The 18,795-nt window shown below is 52.4% G+C and overlaps 2 protein-coding genes across 9 annotated transcripts in view; both read left to right on the top strand.

The window, feature by feature from the left end:
- GTF2I (general transcription factor IIi) overlaps positions 1 to 5,375 on the top strand; it is an 80,835-nt gene extending 75,460 nt beyond the window's left edge. For all 8 annotated transcript variants that reach the window (XM_076354586.1, XM_076354589.1, XM_076354585.1 and 5 more), the window contains 2 exons: positions 974 to 1,048; positions 2,808 to 5,375. In XM_076354586.1, coding sequence (XP_076210701.1) covers positions 974 to 1,032 — 59 coding nt within the window. In that variant the 3' untranslated portion in view covers positions 1,033 to 1,048; positions 2,808 to 5,375. The remainder of the gene's footprint in view (positions 1 to 973; positions 1,049 to 2,807) is intronic.
- Positions 5,376 to 8,711: 3,336 nt separating this feature from the next.
- Positions 8,712 to 17,545, top strand: NCF1 (neutrophil cytosolic factor 1). The gene is made up of 11 exons (XM_076354400.1): positions 8,712 to 8,838; positions 9,315 to 9,395; positions 9,750 to 9,825; positions 11,314 to 11,479; positions 11,618 to 11,673; positions 11,978 to 12,100; positions 12,644 to 12,751; positions 13,576 to 13,693; positions 14,512 to 14,619; positions 16,277 to 16,419; positions 17,079 to 17,545. Exons 1-11 carry the CDS (start codon positions 8,767 to 8,769, stop codon positions 17,195 to 17,197), a joined length of 1,170 nt encoding a protein of 389 aa, XP_076210515.1. The 5' UTR covers positions 8,712 to 8,766; the 3' UTR covers positions 17,198 to 17,545.
- The last annotated feature ends 1,250 nt before the right edge of the window (positions 17,546 to 18,795 follow it).

The raw sequence follows: 18,795 nt of genomic DNA, 5'->3' as shown, positions 1-18,795 counted from the left end.
TTACCTCCAAGCAGCCCTGTGAACAAGAAAAAGCAGATTTTGTAATGAAGTCTCCTGGAAATGAAAAAAAATCATATCAAAAGATGATGAATGCTTTAGCCAACAAGATAAAATTTCTTTATCTCTTTTTTTAAGCATATCATAATGCCTTTCTATGTGATACTGTGCACTGAAGAAGAAAAATTAGCTAGGGTCAAAATTTGTTTTGGACAGATTGAAATACACTAATGCAAAAGCCTGTATCAAGTTGAGAAGAGAAGCAGTCCTACAGACGGGAAAAAAAGCTGAAAAATAGTCAGCGCTGTGAAAGCGTTAATTTAATAACTAACCCAGAAGGCATGACTTGAGCACAAGTAGGTTCAGGTGCTGTTAGCTAGCTTTGGAAGCCAGCATCTTAAAAAACGTGAAGTCGTGCCTGAAGTATTTGAAGTCATGGGCCACAGACTTAACCTGTGAGTGTTTGAGAGGCTTCAGCCCATACTGGGTATCTGATGAGGTGGAGGGAGGAAGGAATGGCGCTGGGGATTGACGAAGAGGAGGGAGGAGGACTGAAGAGCAGGATGCAGACCAAACCAGTGATAGATCTGACATTTTTTCACTGGTTATATGTTGTTTCCTTTTTCGGATTAAGTTTTTTTTCTTGCCCAGTGAGTATTTCAGCTACATAAAAAGCATTTTAAAGTTTCATACGCTTCTAATACCAACTTTTATTTCTGTTCTTTAAAAAACTAGAATTCTCTAAGGTCCCAGGCTGCTTTACATTGAAGTGAATGTGCTAATTTCCGCAGAATCAGATTGTTGTGAATATGTTTTTATTTGTCGTTAGTAGTTTTAAAATGATAAATGAATGCTTTTCATATTATCATAATTTTTTACTTATAAGTAAAAAAGTACTTGTTATAAGTACAACAATAACAACAAAATTGGTTGAGAAGTTTCCTTTTCTCTTCATTCATTACTGCTTTTTCAACAGATACTACAGAAACAGAAGAAAATTCTCAAATAAAGCAAGAACCAGACCCAACGTGGTAGACCTCATCAATACTGGGTAAAAGAATTTAGTGTTTCTTGAAGTCAGCGCCTGTCAAGGAATAACATTTTTATATTTTGGGTGGGGAGAAGAGGGCTGAGATACAGGACTGAATGCCAGAAGGCGCCAGTCCTTTACTTGTGAATTCTTTTATTTGTCTCGGTTCTCACCTGTAAAATGTGGGATGTTTTCACTACCTTACCCAAACACAATGTAAAGCACACAGTGTTCAAATTTGTGAGGCAGGCAGTCCTAGGAAAATGTGGCCTATAAATAAAAATGGGTGATGGTAATTACATACCTCGGAGGCAGAGTAAATGAAAGCTTAGGGAATTAGTGTTTACGAAGAGCTCTGACATGGTTGTGTGAAAGAGCATTATTATTCTTGGTAAAGCCTATGTTTCCAAATTGTAATTGAGCAGGAAAGCTCTTCACTGTGATTGCAGTATTGTCTAAGCTTGGGACGCTTGGTAAAGCTATTAGCTGTGATGACAAACCAACTTCCTTTAAAAGTTTTGTTTTTTTTTTTCTTTTCCATTAACTTTTATGAAGAGTTTAGTGTAATTTACAATTCAAAAATGCCTGAACCTTCCTCTTACGCTATTTTTAACGTCACTCACTCCTAGAAATGACACTTTGGTGGAGGTGGAGAACAGTGCGAGCCATGTTACCACGACACCAAGTGTAAAAGGCTGATCCACGTGGCTTTGTGGATTTTTCTCATTCAGAGAAAATGGCAATTTTAAGCTATCGCAGCTCTGTAGTACTTTTTCCCATTTCAGTTTTTTGATAATACTCCAAACCACATATTTTCCTCATTGTGTAGTGTTTGATACTTTAGAAATTTGATTTGATTGATATAAAGTTTGATGCATTTGTTTAGTATACTCGAGCTGTAACCTGTCTAGCCTTAGTAAGAAAAAGACATTTTATTCATCCCAGAGAAGAAAATGTCTGCGTACTGTTCCAGTTCTGAGGGCACAGACAGGCAAACGGCAAAACCAAGCTCTGGTTCTTCATTTCTGCCGGCCTGAGCAGCTGAGAGTGATAATGCGGTTTGCCCCTCGCATGAAGCAGTGGCTGGGGGAGCCTCGAGCCTGCGGGTTTCACTCCTGGCACCGTCTGGCTTTTTGGAGACGAGGACAGCCTTGGCCGTGGCCCTCCGTCCGTGCAGCATAAACACAGCCTGGCACGTGGAGGGCTGCTGACGGCATCGGGATGAGGGACTGAAAGGACAAATCCAGAAATGATTTGGTAGAAACTGGCAGAGACTGACATACCAGCATAACTGTCGGTGCCCTGAGAATTCTAAGTACAGCAGTAGTCTTCCTTATAAATTGGTGAAGTCTGCTTTGGAAATACTTGTCATAAAACTGAAGACGGCAGGAGAAAATATGCTGAAGGAAAACCTTTGGTTTGTCGTGGGAAGCACTTCACCTAGTGGAGGTGTAAAAAGCCATCTCACTTGTCCCTTAAAGGTCACGGGAAACTTTGTCTGAGCAATGGCTGCACTGTTTGGTTCTGCAGTGGTTTGGATTTTTGAGTGCTTTAGGCCATCCACTGAATTTATACTAAAGCAAGTATTTGATCTAAATTCTTACAGAGACCACTCAAGCACACATCTAATCTCACATTTCTTGAGAGCAATATTCAGCTTCTGCATGCCTTCTGAATCGAGGCCTAAAGAACTCGAAAAGGCAACGCAAACTACTCATATTTGTAATGAGATAGAGAGCTGCAATGAAACTAACTCGCTTTTGTAATTTTTCTTATCTAGTCAGAAGCATCCAGTTCTGAGAAGAGCCTGCCGGGACTGTCTTGAGCTGTGTAATATAACTGTATAAGAGAAGTACCTTCTATACAAACCCTTTTTGTACTTTTAGATAGAAATGTCTACTTTTTCAGCAGTTCTGTGAATTGACTTAAAGCAAAGAGTGACTGTAGATTTGGAATGGCTGGTTTTACTTTGGAATATATTATAAGGACTAAATTTGATGCAGCAGTGCCGGGGAGATGACAGGGATTAAAACCAACAGGGACTTAACAGAAGCTATCTACATTTCCCAATAAAGCTGAATTTCACCGTACCTGAATGCATCTCAGCTTTTGTAATGAAGAAAAATTCCTGCAAGTAGTTCAGTCTGTTAGTTTTACTTTGGGAAAAAAAAAAAATCATTAATTTTTGGTTCTTACTCCTTTAATGGCTGATTGGACACTAGTATCTGTATATTTGAACTAATTTTTCCTATTATATCTATCACAATTCATATGTTTTTCATAAATAAAAGATAAACTGGTTCACTTGACGGTTACTACGCATTAATGAGATGGACTGTGAAATGGTCAGTATTTCAGTGTGTGGATTAGGAACCAATTTAAATTAAACCCTGTTACAGTTTGTTCCATTAATTCAAAGTAGTAAGTGCATGTTTTATCAGAATATCACATGGCTTATATATGATGGGTCTGGTCTTGCAGTCCTAACGTAGGCAAAACTCGCATGGGCCTGTGTGAGAGCTTTTCTCCTGAAGGCTGTGGGGGATGCCCTTCTCTTCATCTAGAACTAGTTATGGAAACGTATGCTACAAGACGCTGCGAGTCCTACTGTGTCAAAAGTTAAGTCCCCTGTAGTCCTGGTTACGCCCCACATCATGTAAGAGACTCATGTACGCATTTTTTTTTTTAAGTTTCACAAACCGTAAGAGATGTAAAGTTCTGGCTATATGATAATCTCTATAGAGAAGATGCAGATTATTGTAAAGGTTTCTCTTTTATTGGCATGAGTTTGGGATGACTGCATTACGCACAAATGATAAACCTTATTCCCTGATTAAGAAATAAAGACCTTTCTGATGGTTTTCCTGACTGTCCATGCAGTATACGTTTGCATATTTTACAACAAATCAAGTTCTAGCGGTAATTCTCCAGGCAGGTGGAACGTGCCGTAGCGTAGTTATTCATTCCAGCGAAGGAAGTAAGTTCCAGTCATGCCTTTCAGACAGAAATCCAGCTCCGGGTGGGTGAGGTTGTTGTATCTTCAAGGAAAATTTTGAAGCCTTAAATTCAATTGGGTACAGTGTCTATTCCCTGGGAGCAACCTGAAATTCAGCAGATTAATTCAGAGCAGCACGTGCTCTGTCGTTCTGGAGGCAAGGGAGAGCTGTAGGACGTGTGCTTGCGTTTTCACAATTGCTCCGTGCAGGTCTAGGTGCTCCCTCTTAAATATTCGGACCTTGCGCTGTTGATGTCAGTAGGAGCAGGGTTAGCTCCGTGCCGAGTCATTTTGAAAACGCTCGTCCCGGTTGTACCTTCCAGCTCTCCAGATGGGAACCGGTGGTAACCGATGCAGTGCTGCCTCCCTGCCTCGGCAAACGGCCCCTATCTCAGTCCCATGGGAACGAGCCCGTTGACTTAACTTACCTGTTAACTCTCAGCCGTATGGGTACTGCCCCAAATTATAACCACTGACGTGTTTCACTGCTGATTACTTTAATAGACGTGCTCAGTTAACGTACCTCCATGAATAGGTTGTTATCAGGGTGACGGCCAGTTTCGCGATTGCTGCTAGAAATGTTTAGAATGGGGAAATGAGTTAATGTAGCTTTCCCCTGGTCTTCAGCTGGCTCTCGACTTCCCCTTTTGAAAAAGCAGAAGGATGGTCCATCCCTTCTTCACTCACAGCAGTCTTTAGGAGGCACTTTTTGCACAGCTGCCTGCGCAGCAAGGCTATATATTGCTGATGGAGTGGTTAGTGCTCACTCAAAATGAGGACGAGGCATCATAGCGAAAAAACTGTGAAAATAAGTAATTCCAGGCTACTGCCTTGTCAAGTATGTAACAGCAGAGCGTGGACGTCCTGCAACTTCACGTGCAGGAGCTGAAAAAAAAAAAAAAAAAAGAAGTGAAAACTGATGCAGTGGTTTTACTGGAAGGACTGGAGTCCTTACGTGACGCTGGGAGTTAGGGCGGTGGTATGCATTAGTGTCCGTCCCGCTGCTGGGCTTGCAGTAATGCTGATGGGTACGTCAGCATTCAACACTGAAGTCTCTTTTTGGTCTCAGACATTTTGAGTTATATCCAGTAGAGAGAAATTAGACTGACAAAATACTTGCACCAATATTTATACCTTCCAAATATCAATTTTATATTAAAAAAAAATATCTATCTCTATATATAGTCCTAACAGGTAGCAGACTTTTAAGATGTTGACCGTGTATGAAAATCTCACTCATTTCCAAACTAGTAATACATGAGGTGTGTCACTCTTCGGGTGTTGAGTGATAATGCCCTAAAAAGCCTTGGCTGTACTAATAAACAAGTAAATAAAGAAAATTGCAACAACTGACCAGAGCTCTGAATATTTTTTGTTCCAGCAGAGCAGCTTTGTGGTGATGAAGTAGCAGGCAAGTATTTATTCCCCATGTTTTACTGAACTTTAAAGCCCGTCCTGTGCCTTGGGCTGGCGCCTTTCTCTTAAATAGGAATTTTGGACCCAAGCAGTGTAGGATCCGGGGTGTCCATGGTGGAGCCAGGTGTTCCTCGGGTACGGCACCCCGGCTTTTCTCGCAGCGGTAACCACTAGATGTCAGATGAGGCCCAGCACCTCTGTCGTGCAGCTGCTGGCCTGTGTTTTCCCTTGGGATTTGAAGTTTTCCACATACAAAAATTGAACCCTTTCTCCTTCGTTGCTTTTCGTATCTGTCCTGTTGGCGACGGACTGCTAAGGAAGAGGGCGGACTTCCATTTTTGTGATTTTGCAACAGCTATTGGAGCACGTAGTACTGTTCACACACAGCAATTTGCCATCAGTGACATAAGCAAGGCCTCCCTTGGCTCTGGATTGAATCAAGCTTAAATTTAAACTACCGAAAAATCAAAAATTACATTTTGAACAAAATTAGGGTGGCATTCTTTTCTTCAGCTTTTCATTTCTAGGAGGTTTTGGTCCTAGTTTTGGGTGGAGCACTACAGAAAAGAGGATAGTCCATTCGCCTAAGAAACTCTAAACCTCCAGCGCTTCGTCTTCAATAACCTTGATTGAAATCTGTTGCCTTAAGTCCCGTACCTGCTGTTCTCACTCCAAAGCAGTGGTGCGCTGCTGCAAACCACTGCTACCGACTCTCCATCTTGGGGCCGGGGGAAGTTCATCTCACTCAAAAATCAGGTCCTGCATTCAGATGCCAGCCTTGTTTCCCAAATAATGAATCAGCTCATGAACTCGGCTTGTTTATCAGATGGGTCATTACTCCTCCAAGAATTTTCTTCTAAAATTATGCTTCTTGCCACCTAGTAACTATGGGACAGCTGGTAGAAACACTAAGCAGTGTATCATACTGAGTTACGCGTTGGGTCTCACTATAGAATCATAGAATCATTAAGGTTGGAAGAGACCTCTAAGATCATCAAGTCCAACCGTCGACCCAACACCACCACCCACTAAGCCATGTCCCCAAGTGCCGCATCTACTCGTCTTTTAAATACCTCCAGGGATGGGGACTCCACCACTTCCCTGGGCAGCCTGGTCCAACGTTTAACCACTCTTTCAGTAAAGACATTTTTCCTCACGTCCAATCTAAACCTCCCCTGGCGCAACTTGAGGCCATTTCCTCTCGTCCTATCGCTTGTTACTTGGGAGAAGAGACCGACCCCCACCTCGCTACAACCTCCTTTCAGGGAGTTGTAGAGAGCGATGAGGTCTCCCCTCAGCCTCCTTTTCTCCAGGCTAAACAACCCCAGTTCCCTCAGCCGCTCCTCATCAGACTTGTTCTCCAGACCCCTCACCAGCCTCGTTGCCCTTCTCTGGACACGCTCCAGCACCTCAACGTCCTTCTTGTAGTGAGGGGCCCAAAACCGAACACAGTATTCGAGGTGCGGCCTCACCAGTGCCAAGTACAGGGTACTATGAACTAACCCATCGCCAGCAGCGAGATCTACAAGCTCCATTTCATTTCTCACATCACAAGATGAGGAATGAGGAAACAGGAAGAAACATGTGAATTAAGTGGTTTCAGTAATGCACTGTCTGTAAAGCAGTTTTAAATTTAGCACAAACAGTTGTAATTACGAAATTAGCTTTCATGACAAAAGTTTGTGATGGTTCTGCATAAGAAGCAGCGATCTGGCTATTAACCGTGCAGAATCCAAACAGCCCCGGAGGTACCTTTTTTAATATTACTGGTTGTATAATTTTGCCTTGCATACAGAGAAGTCCCCATGTTAAACTAATAAGAAACCAAATTTAAATGACCGTGTTTCTGATCTCAACACCTGCACAGCACCATACTTGAGATTCAGGGGAAAGCTATGGTTAGTATTTGGGGTTTTTTAATGCAGTCAGAGCAAGCTTTTGTCTTTACAGCTAATAAGGGTATTAGCCCACGGAGGGCTGTCCCTGCGCCACGGTTTGCTGTTGAGGGTCGGTTGGGAGAGCCCGTGTTAGCTCTGCTGGTGGTTTGGGACTGCTGCCTGCCAGGAACGGGGACAGGGGTGTTGCTTCAAGGACCAAGACGTTTCCACTCCCGGTTGAGCATGGCTCTGGGCTTGCTCTGACGACCGGGCTTATGGTAAGGTGTTGGCCTGCCGGGGACACCAGCTGCACCCGAGCACGGGCTCCTGGAGGGGATGTAGTGGAGGGGGTCAGGGATGGGGCTGAGGGCTCACGGCCGGGCGGCCAGCTGGAGCTGGGCTGCCTCCGAGCATCCCATGGAGAGCAGGTCCCGGCTCTGTATGCTCTCAGGGGACAGCCCAGCACTGGCACCCGTTGTAATCGAGGGTGCCCTTGCTGGGGACAAAAGAGGTGCTCCCAGGTGCGCCTTTGCCTACGAGCAGCGCGGGATTGATAAGCGCAGCCCTCACGTCCCTTCGGGCCTTTCTGCTCAGAGCTGGGGGTGGAGGAGGAGGAGGATGCTAGTGCGCTGCCATTTCAGAGGGGCTTTGCTGGGGACCCTCAGCTCTCCCAGCGGGAGGCAGGGGTCCATCTCCAGCCTACCCTGGGGTTTCCGCATGCCCGGGGTCCCCCGTGGCCGGTGCTCCCATGCAGCCCTGTGCCCAGGTAAGGCAGTGAGCAGAGCCGTGGCGCTGAAGCTGGTTCAGGTCCTCAAGGGCCTTTTGGCGGCAGATTTTGAGGAAGCTGCAGGTGACTGAAAGAAAACGGAGATGCAAAGGCAGGAGCCCTGGGAGCGCAGGATGGTCTCCCAGCCGTACAGAGGACAGTGCTGCCATCCCTGGGCTCGGGGAGCACATTACGTGCTTCATTCAGCCCATCCACCTCTGCTCGAGAGGGTAAAGACTCCTCTGGTTGCCATTGCCGAGGCACTTGTCTATCCTTGACCCTCTGCGAAACAGGCACTGCAGCACCCTGTGCCATCACGGGGCAGCGTCAGCAGTCGGAGGGGCCACTTGGCTGTCAGGGCAGCTGACCTGGCCCTGAACCTTCACTGTCCTCCGATTTCAGAGGTACCTCCAGGGCATCCCTGAGGTCGCCCCGCTGCCCGCCTCCTCCCCAGCCCTGGAGCCGCTGGAGGGGCCGGGCTGGAGACTCCCCACGGGAAACACCGACTCAATACAAACCACAGTGGGTAAACAATTACGGGCACGATTGCAGCGGGACTTCCGCTTTCCCGGGGGCTTTAACGGCGAAGCAGAGCTGTGCGAAGGCAGAGGGGAGGAGAGGACGCTGAGACGCCCGGGGAGGCAGGAGCAGGGGCCGGAGCGGGACGCCGCGGCTGGGAACAGCTATGGGGGATGCCTTCATCCGGCACATCGAGCTGCTGGGCTACGAGAAAAGGTTTTTCCCCAGCCAGCACTATGTGAGTATGCAGCGACCTTCTGAGAAGTTGAGTAGCGAGGACTGGTGGGGGTAAAAAGCCTGGACAGCATATTTCTTTAGATAAATGCGATCGAGGGCCTAAGAGCATCCTTTTTTGGAGGGGTCATGGTGGCTGGCATGAGCTGGAGGCAGCCAGAGGCTAAAATGTCCTGAACACACAAGATTTTGGGCACCTCCTCTGCAAGCCGTTGGTTACTTTGCAGGCTTGGAAAGGGCTTTTCCCTCTTTGATTCCCACCCGTCTGCACGTTTCTGTCCCCTCTCTGTCCCTGCCGAGCTTCCCTAGCGCCCAGCTCGCTCGCTGCCTGGGCAGAGCTACTCGCATTGGGGTGGTGGAAGAAAAACGCAGTTTATCTGAAATGGAAACATCCATGAAGCTCCCCGGGGTCCTTGGCTGCAGCGGGGTACGGGGTCCCACTCGCCCGCAGAGCTGCAGCGCCTGTGCTTTGCCCCTCAGGTCTACATGTTCCTGGTGAAGTGGAACGACCTCTCTGAAAAGCTCGTCTACCGCCGGTTTACCGAGATATACGAGTTCCACGTGAGTCGTCCCGGTGCGGGCACCGGCCCCCGGCCCAGCGCACCAAGGCTTGGGGTGGGGAAAAAGAGGAGGGCTAATTCCAGCTGAAATTGCCCCAAAACAAACCTGGCTCAAAAGAGGCTCCCGGGTCCCTGTGTTTCAAATCTTCTTCGCCCCTTGAAGTGGGGAGCCTCCGGCTCTGCGCTCCCCCGGCAGGCTTCTCCCAGTGTTGAGGCGCGGGGTCCAGCCAGCACGTGCCAGCAGGCAGCGGGGCGAGCGCCGGGAAGGGGGGCAAAACGCAGGCAGGGGCGCGGGTGCCACGGGGGGGGGTCCCGCAGTGCCATCCTCACAGCCGTGCCTGGCTCTGCTCCACAGAAAGCGCTGAAGGAGATGTTCCCCATTGAATCCGGGGACATCAACATAGAGAACCGGATCATCCCACACTTGCCAGGTGAGGGGCAGACGCCGGGGCTGGGGGCTGAAATAGAAATTGCAGCTGGTTGGGAAATTCCCCAGCGGGCCGAGCTCTGCCGGCTGCCTCCTGCGCAGGTGCTTGGTGCAATTTCTGTTCCTGCCCACCGGGCTTGAAATCAAAACACCGGAAAGGTCTGTCGGAGCAGCAGCAATGGTTTCTCCCAACACTCGCCAGCCCACAGACCCCGTCCCTCCTCCCCAAGGAAGCTTCCCGGAGCATTGGCTGCAACCCCTGGCTGGTGTAAAGGGTCTGGCTTTGGGGAGCCTGAGCTGAGCTGAGCCCTCCTTCGGTGACACCGTCACTGGGATCGGCTTTTACTGCCCTTATGGCAACACAGGTATTTTGTAAGAGGAAGCAATGCAATATGTCTTCAATGACAGGGAATGAACTCCTGATCCAAAGAGCTGACGGTTTGTCCCCAAGCACGGTGCAGGTCAGCAAAATTCCCCCTTTTATTTAATTTCCTGCTTTAAAGGAGGCAGTAAGGAGCATGAGAAATAGCTGCAGGTTGTGGTCGACACCTCTCGAGGAGGAATAAACCTGCGCCATGCAGCAAGTGCGGGTGCCATGTCTGGGGGGGCTCCCCTCGGGGCCGGACCAACACCGCCGTGCCGGGACCCTTCCTACGTACTGCCGCTGCCGTGCCAGAGCTGTTCGGAGCGTCCTCGTGCCGTTTGGGGAACTGAAAGCGCTGGGAACAAGGCAGGCGTCAGACTGCTGCGGGGGGTGCAGGGGTGCCACATGCACCCCGACGCGGGGTTCAACACTGCTGTGGGTCGGGGCTGCCAGCGGCATTTTGGAGCCCTGGGGTCAAGAGTGGCTGCTGCAGGACCTGTGCCGTGGCCAGTGGGACGGAGGGTTGTGCATGTCTGCCCCGGCAACAGGCTGGTCCCGAGTCCCTCCTTGTACCCTGGTGCAGTCACTGCGTTTGTGGCCCAGCAGCTGGGCTTAGTCTGAGCATGGATGTGGGAGCTTTCCCACAACTGAAATGGGGTCAAACGGAGTCTTTTCTGGGCTTGCACAAGCTCTGCAAGAGTCCACAGGCTGCAGGGGACGAGTCCAGTTGCACAGCGCTCTCCTCCACGCTGCCCACGGCACCCGGGCTGGGCATGGCGCCGCGCTCGCCTCCCCAGCCGCACTGCCGAAACGAGGAACCCGCAGCTGCAGCACTTCTGCAAAACAGCCATGGCCCTGCAGTCAGCTTCTCCCCAGCTTTTTCAGCACCATGTGTGGCCCCCCCCCCCCCCCCCCCCCCGCGCACCTGCCACAGCCGGGGCCAGAGCAGCGAGGGAGGAGACCAGGCCACGCTCCTGCAGAGCTTTGCCTTACGAGCACCATGCAGCCATGCAGCACCCTGGGACCAAATCCACTCATTTTCAGGGCAAAATTAATGATTCAGATCAGGCTGCTTGGGAAAATTCGTAAAACCAGGGCACTCTGCCTGCTTTTTCCCCTCTCCCCCAGCCCCGAAATGGTTTGACGGGCAGCGCTCGACCCAGAACAGGCAGGGCACACTGGCGGAGTACTGCTACATGCTGGTCAACCTGCCCCACAAGATCTCCCGGTGCCTGCACGTGGTCAACTTCTTCAAGGTCCGTCCCGACGACATGAACCCCGTCACGGACAGCCAGTGAGTCCAGCCGCCTGCCGCTTTGGGGGAAATCCTGCATCCCCGGCCCCGGGCGCTGGCAGCAGCCCGCAGGGAGGGCACCGCTGCCAGCGATGAGGGGTGGTTGGCATTGAGCTGCCTTTGCTCTGACCCATCTAGGATCAAGAAGCCCGAGGTCTTCCTCCTGCCAACAGATGCCAAGAAAAACGCCACTGGTAAGAGGCCTCGGAGGGGTGCAAGCGGCTGCCTCGGCGGCAGCAAAGCCTGGCCAGGAGAGGGGCAGCCATCCCACGGCAGATGCCCTGATCGAGAGCACCGTCTCTGTGCCAGAGCTGCAGCTGGGAGGAAACTACAGCCTCGGGAGGAATGACTCCCTGTCCGGGGATCCAGCTGGTTTGGGACCAGAAGAGGCTGGGAGAGCGCTTTGGGCTGTCTTGGGGTTGCTTTTGGCCTGCCTGAAATAGGGTATTTCTGCACTGGAGACCGGGAGAGGGAACATCTGTCACTTCTCCCCCACAGACATCACGGGCCCCATTGTCCTGCAAACCTACCGAGCCATCGCTGACTATGAGAAGAGCTCCACATCCGAGATGGCTCTAAAAGCTGGGGACATGGTGGACGTCGTGGAGAAGAGCGAGAGCGGTATGTGTCTGTTCCTCCAGAGAGCCCCCAGGGGCCAGCCCCCTCCTGGCCACCATTTCAGCATGGGGACTGTCTTTGCATCTCGCGTCCAAATGCAGCATGCGAGTTAGTTACGCCAATGCATGTGTTAAAGGGTAGGCGGTTGTATCAGGGTCTTCTGATGGAAAGGAGAAGCTCAGAGCAAATGCAACCGGCAGCACCGAACCTCTCGGCACTTCCCACCCCCTTGGGACATGTTTAACATTCACATGGAGCCACATGACAGTCGGTTTTGGCCGGGGAGGGTGTGGGGCAATCCTAGAAAACCCTGCAACCTGCTCGCATGCCTCAGCCTGTGAGGTTTCCTGCCCACGATGAAACAGGATGAACTGGCCAAGCTCTCTGGTTGCACCATGTAAACAGAGACCAGCCCCGGTGCCCTCCCTTCTGTCCAGGCCACGTGGATGCCTGCGCCTACCCGGGCCGGGGACAGACCTGATGCTGGTGCCCCCGTGGTGCCCCCACAGCACCCTCAGCTCTTGCCCACGGCTGCTTTTATTGCAGGCTGGTGGTTTTGCCAGTTGAAGAATAAACGGGGCTGGGTACCAGCTGCCTATCTGGAGCCGATGGACGGTCCCGATGAGTCTGAAGAGCAGGACCCCAACTATGCAGGTAAAATGTTGGGGTAACCAGGGTGTGCACCAGAGCACAGCCTGCCGCTGCTCCCTCCTGGGCTGGTTCATTGCAAGGCCCCAGCTGGACAGTCCGCGCTGCAGCAGGGCTGCTGGGCCCAGAGATGTTGCTGTAGAAGCTGCCAGGAGGGATAAATCTCATAGTTCAGTGCCTTACTCCCAACATCAGGAGCTTCCCGTAACACGCAACTCGGCATTAGATGCTTGTTTTGGCTGATCACAGATGCACATCTTCATCCAGTGGCCGTCCTGAGCCAGCTGGGTGCCTGCTGAGTTGCCGGGTTAGCAAAGGAGCACGGTGCAGCATCTGAACTGAGGCGCAGGCTTTCCCTAGTGCTTGGTTTCTGCGCTGTCCTTATCAGCCTCCTGTGGTTTCTGCGCTGTCCTTATCAGCCCTCTGCATCGCCCCACCGTGACAGCAGGGCCTTATCGCACAGAGCAGAGGGGGGATCCTTCAGACTCATGCTGATTGCTCTCCAGGCTTTGTCTTTGTGGTTTTCGAAACACTGCAACAGACTATATTAGCACAACACTTCCTTCTACCTCATTCAATCACCCAAATTATAAGCACGCTCTTCAGCAGAGATAGGTGTACTTCCACTGCTTGCATTCACCAGCTTTCTTCCGGAGGTGCTGGAGGGGCTGGGGGAAGTCTGAATCCAAACTTGGAGACCTGAAGCACCCTGGGTCTTGCCTAAAACATAGAGTAGACGCTCTGGTGCCTCCTCTCCTCGGCAGCTGGAGAGGATGAGCCTCATCCCTGGCATGGTAGCACACAACCTGCTGTCCCGATTTTGTGTGCAGGTGAGCAGTACGTTGTCCAGAAAAGCTACACAGCCGTGGAGGACGACGAGTTGTCCCTCAAGGAGGGTGATACCATCGAAGTCATCCACAAGCTCCTCGACGGCTGGTGGGTCATCAGGTGAGAGATGCCACGAACAAATCAGGCAAGCGGGACGCGGGCAGAGGGAAGGGATGAACCGGAGGTTCTCCACAGCGGGGCTGTGAAAGCCACGGACCGTTTGGTGCCACTGCCCAGCACTTCCTTTTGCAGGGCTGCTTCTAGTAGCCTGTGGCTTTGCCGGATGTTAAACATTGCAGCTGGGGCTTCCTCTGCTGGGGGGTTCAGAAATATCCAAGAAGGAGGCAGATGGGAAAAAAAAAAAAAAAAATCTGTTATTTTGCCTCCAAGTATTCTGGCGCGTTTTGCTTTGCAAAACCTCAGCTTTCATCCCAGCCCTGGCCTGCCCTGCAATCTCGGGCTTTCCCAAGGGGATCCCCAGCTGCATTTGTCCTCTGGAGAGTCACAGACTGCGCATTCGCAGCAGGGCATGACGTGGCTGCAAACCCTGGGGATCCTCCTGCCCCAGCCTGTGCCCAGGCGAGTGACACAAACACGTGGCGGGGTGTCTGGCAGGAGGCCCTGAGCAATGCTTCAGGAGCCCAGCGAAACCCCCAGGGGAGATGATATGAGCTGGGGAGATAAATTGAGCTGGTGAGACCCTGAAAGCTGTAAGCCATTGCTCTGTCTGCTACCTACTTCCTTTTGGGACTCAAGCCACACTTTCAGGGAGAGCCACGGGCACACAAGGTGGGGGGACAGTTGAAGTCCCCATCCCTGCAAGCAACATCAGAAGAAACAGCCCACCTAGCACCAGCAATCCTGCTGGGGCCAGGGGCGAGGAGGTGGTGGTCGCAGAGCCAAGACTGCAAGTGATGTTGCTTTGTGTTGCACTGCAGGAAGGATGAAACCACGGGTTATTACCCCTCCATGTACCTGCAGAAAGCCGGGGAGGCGAACACCTCTGTGAAGAGCGAGCTGAGGAACCGGAGCGCTCCTCCACGAAGGTAGGGGAAGCCCCGGGTGGGGTCGAGGAGGACTAAAGCTCTTCTTTGAAGGGGGTAGAATGAAACCAGACAGTGGTTTGTGGTGTCCCTTGCTCGCCCTGGCAATGAGGAACTGCCCAGGAGAGATGTGAGCAGGGCAAAGACAGGCCGGGAGGCAGATCCTGCAGGGCTGCAGCAAAAATAGCTCTGGGCTCCCCGACTTCCACAGGCGGGGAGGCACCCCAGCATTTCTGACGCAGGGCTGCACGGTCCTTGCTCCAGCAGGTCCTCCAGCCAGGCGTATTTCTCCTTGTCCTTCTGCAAAGTTTCTTTTCTGGGCTAATCTCATTTAATTTTCAAATTGGCCTTTTTCTTATTTCCTAAGTGCATCCACTGAATCTTTGAGAAGCGAGGAGAGATTTGACTAATCAGAGCTGCCAAATGGCCTAATCTGATGGGAGGATTTGAGCTAATGGAAGGGATTTTATTTTGATTAAAAAGATAAAAAGCAATAATAACTCATTAATTCTGATGCAAAGAAAACCGCTAGGAAGGGCAGAGCTTGCCGCTATCTTTTCTTCCCTACAATAAAACACGGCAGCCTTGCTAGAAAATCTCTCAAAATCCAGCTCTGCTGGAGCACAGATGGAGTGTGAGACAGTGTAAAATGGCCCAAATCCACCTAATTGAGCGCAGTGATGCCTACTGATACCCTTGGGGGACGTGAGGTGGCCTGTTTCAAGGACAGTGACTTGCCCCACCATGGTGAATGCTGTCCCTAGGCTGAGCCCTGTTGCAAAGGTGTTGATCTGCGGTTGTGGGCAAGAGCTTTGCTTTGAGATGGATACGTGCTCAAACCAGGGAGAGCCTGAAGGCAGATGGGCACAGCAAGAGGCCATTGCCTTGAGCAGAGCAGGAGGACAATGCCATGGGACGGATGTCAGGAGCCACATCGCTCATGCCCTGGTAGTGAAGACAAAGCGGTGGCCTCCGTCTGCCTGCCTGGGGACGGTCCCCGATGCTGGGGATTCACCTGCGGCAGCATGCCGCCGCACAGCCCCAGGCTGCTCAGCCTTTCACTTCTCTTAGTAGTTTCTCTGCTGTGGGTTCAACACCACACATCCACCGCGCTGACGCGTACCCCACACTCTGTTCCCCTGGCCCAAGGACTGATCCATGGGCGTTGGGGAGCCATGCCAAACACCACACCAGGGATCTCAATGTTGCAGCCAGTATGGATGCTGCATGTCCATCCGTCCAAGAGCTATAGATCACTTCCAGGGCTTTCTTGAACTCTGTTGGATAAACCTCTTGCCCATCTTGTCCTTCCAGCCTTACACCCAATCTACCTCGCCATCCCCGTCATTACTTTCCAGGCTTGTGCTCAGGCTTCACCCTTCAGTATTTCCTTCCAAAGCACCGCTCCAGCTGCCTCCTAACATGCTGTACATCACGTCTCACCTGCGGCTGCCCTCGAGGGCTGGCATCCACCTGCTGCCTTCCACTGGGCAAAACCGCAAAGCAGATATAGGGGTTTGGGTGAGGCAGAGGAGGAAGCGCGGGGGCCGGCTGCAGCAGATCTGTGAGAAGCAGGGCCGGGGAAATCCTCGGCGAGAAAGTGCAAGGCGTGAGAGCTGCCGGCACGGAAACTGAAAGTTTTGTTTCTGACTCACTGCAGATCCACCATCCGAAACGCGAAGAGCATCCACAAGCAGAGCCGGAAGCAGATCAGCCAGGAGACCTACAGGAGGAACAGCAAGAAGTACATCCAGAGCCAGAGGAACCTGAAGAAAAATTTCCAGAACAAGGCCAATGTCATCAGTAAGTCTCAGCAGGGCCTTTGCCCTGGACACGGGCTGAAGTCCTGCAGGCACAGCCCGTGCCCTCCAGCGCTGGTTGCTGGAGTAGGACAGCACATGGAGGTCACAACTTGCCTGTCCACCCTTCTCCTATGGGGAAAGCATGTGCAGGGAGATGTTTCTTTTCAACGAGGTGTCTTACCTCTGGTTATAGGTCTGACAGAGAAGGAGCAGAATATGGTCCTGGTGGGAGGTCAGCCCACATTTAGGACCTGTGCTTTCCTCCGTGCACCTAACCTCACCTGTGCTGCTGTTACTATTATCATGTACGTTAGCTGTCAGCAAAGCACCGAAGAGGGAGGTGGTGCATAAAGGAGGAGGCTGCTATCGAGGTACACGCTTTAGATCTGGTAATCCCCATGCGGGATCCATGACCTTCCTAAGGGAGAGCCGCTCCGTGCACGGACCTAGAGCTGGGCTCCCACCTGAGCAGAGTTCCCAGCCGGGAACTGGTGGGCTTATGCCACCACCCCGACCTCCAGGAAGACCATCACATGCGGCTGAGACAGGAGGAGAGGCAGGAGGTTTGGTGGCCATTACATAGGAAGCTTTTGAACGTTCACATGAAGGTGTTGGGTGGTGGAGAGCACTGACCCATCTGTACGTCTGCTTTACCCGCAGTTGAGAAAAACGAGCAAGAGGAGAACAAGCCCAAGGCTCAACCTGCTGTTCCTCCCCGTCCCAGCAAAGACCTCATCCTGAACCGCTGTACCGAGAGCACCCGGAGAAAGATCCTGTGAAGCCTCAGCCCACCCCACCAGCCAGCCGATGCTTTATCTCCACCAGCTCCTGCGCAGCCGGGGCTCAGAGCCAGACCAGGGGATCCAGGTGGCTCTGGCAGCCGCCGCAGGTCCCGGGGGGCTGCCGGCCAGATTGGCACAGCCCAGCACCCATCTTCATCCGCCGGCACGGCGAGCCCAAGGTGTCCTAATGACACCGTGAGGAGGGACCCAGCCCCGCTCTACTGGCTCCTGGGCGGCTGAGGCCTCCACAGCCACTGGAGACCCCTCGCCACTAGACCCCCTTTTAACCCCTATTTGTATTTTGAATGATTTTGCGTTTTTCACCAATAAAGGAGAGACACTTTATAGATGTATTTCAATGTCCGCCTGGGCGGCTGGTCAATGCAGCCAGCGGGGAGCAGCATGGCGGCCGGCAGCATGGCGGCAGGAAAGGCGTTTCTCCCCTGCGCATCCGGCGGGGGATTGGGCAAGGATCTCTTGCGAAAGATGCCGGCGGGGAGGAAATTTGGTTGGGGGGGATGAAAGGAGGACAGTTTCCTCCGTGAAGGCGGCTGTGCCAATCCCTCTAGTGGAAAGCGAGGGCCGGGATGTGGGGATATGGCGTTCGCTGCGGTGGGATAGGAGCCATGAGGCAAGGTGGCCGCCCCAAACGGCGGCAGGGTGTGAGGGGCGCGGGGCGGGCGGCCCAGGGCCCATGGGGCTGCCAGGGTGTGAGGGGTGAGCGGCTTCCCAAGGCTGCGGAGGCTGGTCCCTCCTGCTGCCTCGCGGAGGGCCATCGTGTCGGGAGGCTGGCGACCGTCACAGCACGGCCAGCACCTCCGGGACAGGGCTGCTTCGCAACGGGGAGCGTGGTGTGAGGGCTATGTTTGGGTGCCACCACAGCCAGCCCTGCCACCGCCATGCCAGGCGGGTTTGGGTTCGGGTTTGGGACTAGGTCTGGGTCTAGGTCTAGGTTTGCGCCTGGGTTTGCGTATGGGTCTGGGTCTAGCTCTGGGTCTGGTTTTGGATTTGGATCTGGGTTTGGGTCTGGCCCTGGCCCTGGCCCTGGGTTTGGGTCTGGGTCTGGGCCTGGGTCTAGGTTTAGATTTGGGTCTGGGTTTGGATCTGGGTCTGGCCCTGGGTCTGGGGCTCAGTTTGGGTCTGGTTTTGGATTTGGATCTGGGTTTGGGTCTGGCCCTGGGACTAGGTCTGGGTCTGGGTCCGGGTTTGGGTCTAGTTCTGGGTCTAGGACTAGGTTTGGGTCTGGTTTTGGATTTGGATCTGGGTTTGGGTCTGGCCCTGGCCCTGGCCCTGGGTTTGGGTCTGGGTCTGGGTCTGGGTCTGGGTCTGGGCCTGGGTCTAGGTTTAGATTTGGGTCTGGGTCTGGGTCTGGCCCTGGGTCTGGGGCTCGGTTTGGGTCTGGGTTTGGGCCTGGGTCTAGGTTTAGATTTAGATCTACAGCTGGGTCTGCGTGGGGGCCCGCCCTCTCCGAAAGGGCGGCATAGCCCCTTTAAGGCAAGACCGTCGCGCGCCCCAGCCGGCCCGCGTCTCGCGCCGCACGTGACCGCGGCGCCGTGGCCGGGCGCATGCGCGCCAGGGGGCGGGGAGGCGGCGCG

The sequence above is a fragment of the Aptenodytes patagonicus genome, chromosome 17 (genome assembly GCF_965638725.1).
Source record: "Aptenodytes patagonicus chromosome 17, bAptPat1.pri.cur, whole genome shotgun sequence".
Lineage (NCBI taxonomy): Eukaryota > Metazoa > Chordata > Aves > Sphenisciformes > Spheniscidae > Aptenodytes > Aptenodytes patagonicus.
The sequence above is the reverse complement of the archived record's forward strand: the minus strand, read 5'-3'. Positions and strand labels throughout refer to the sequence as shown.

What these genes read in the sequence shown, in the direction of transcription:
- NCF1 (XM_076354400.1), top strand. Translation starts at nt 8,767, where the DNA reads ATGGGGGATGCCTTCATCCGGCACATCGAGCTGCTGGGCTACGAGAAA. An exon ending in CCGAGATATACGAGTTCCAC is followed by an intron (nt 9,396 to 9,749) that starts GTGAGTCGTCCC and finishes TCTGCTCCACAG; the next exon opens with AAAGCGCTGAAGGAGATGTT. An exon ending in AACCCCGTCACGGACAGCCA is followed by an intron (nt 11,480 to 11,617) that starts GTGAGTCCAGCC and finishes TGACCCATCTAG; the next exon opens with GATCAAGAAGCCCGAGGTCT.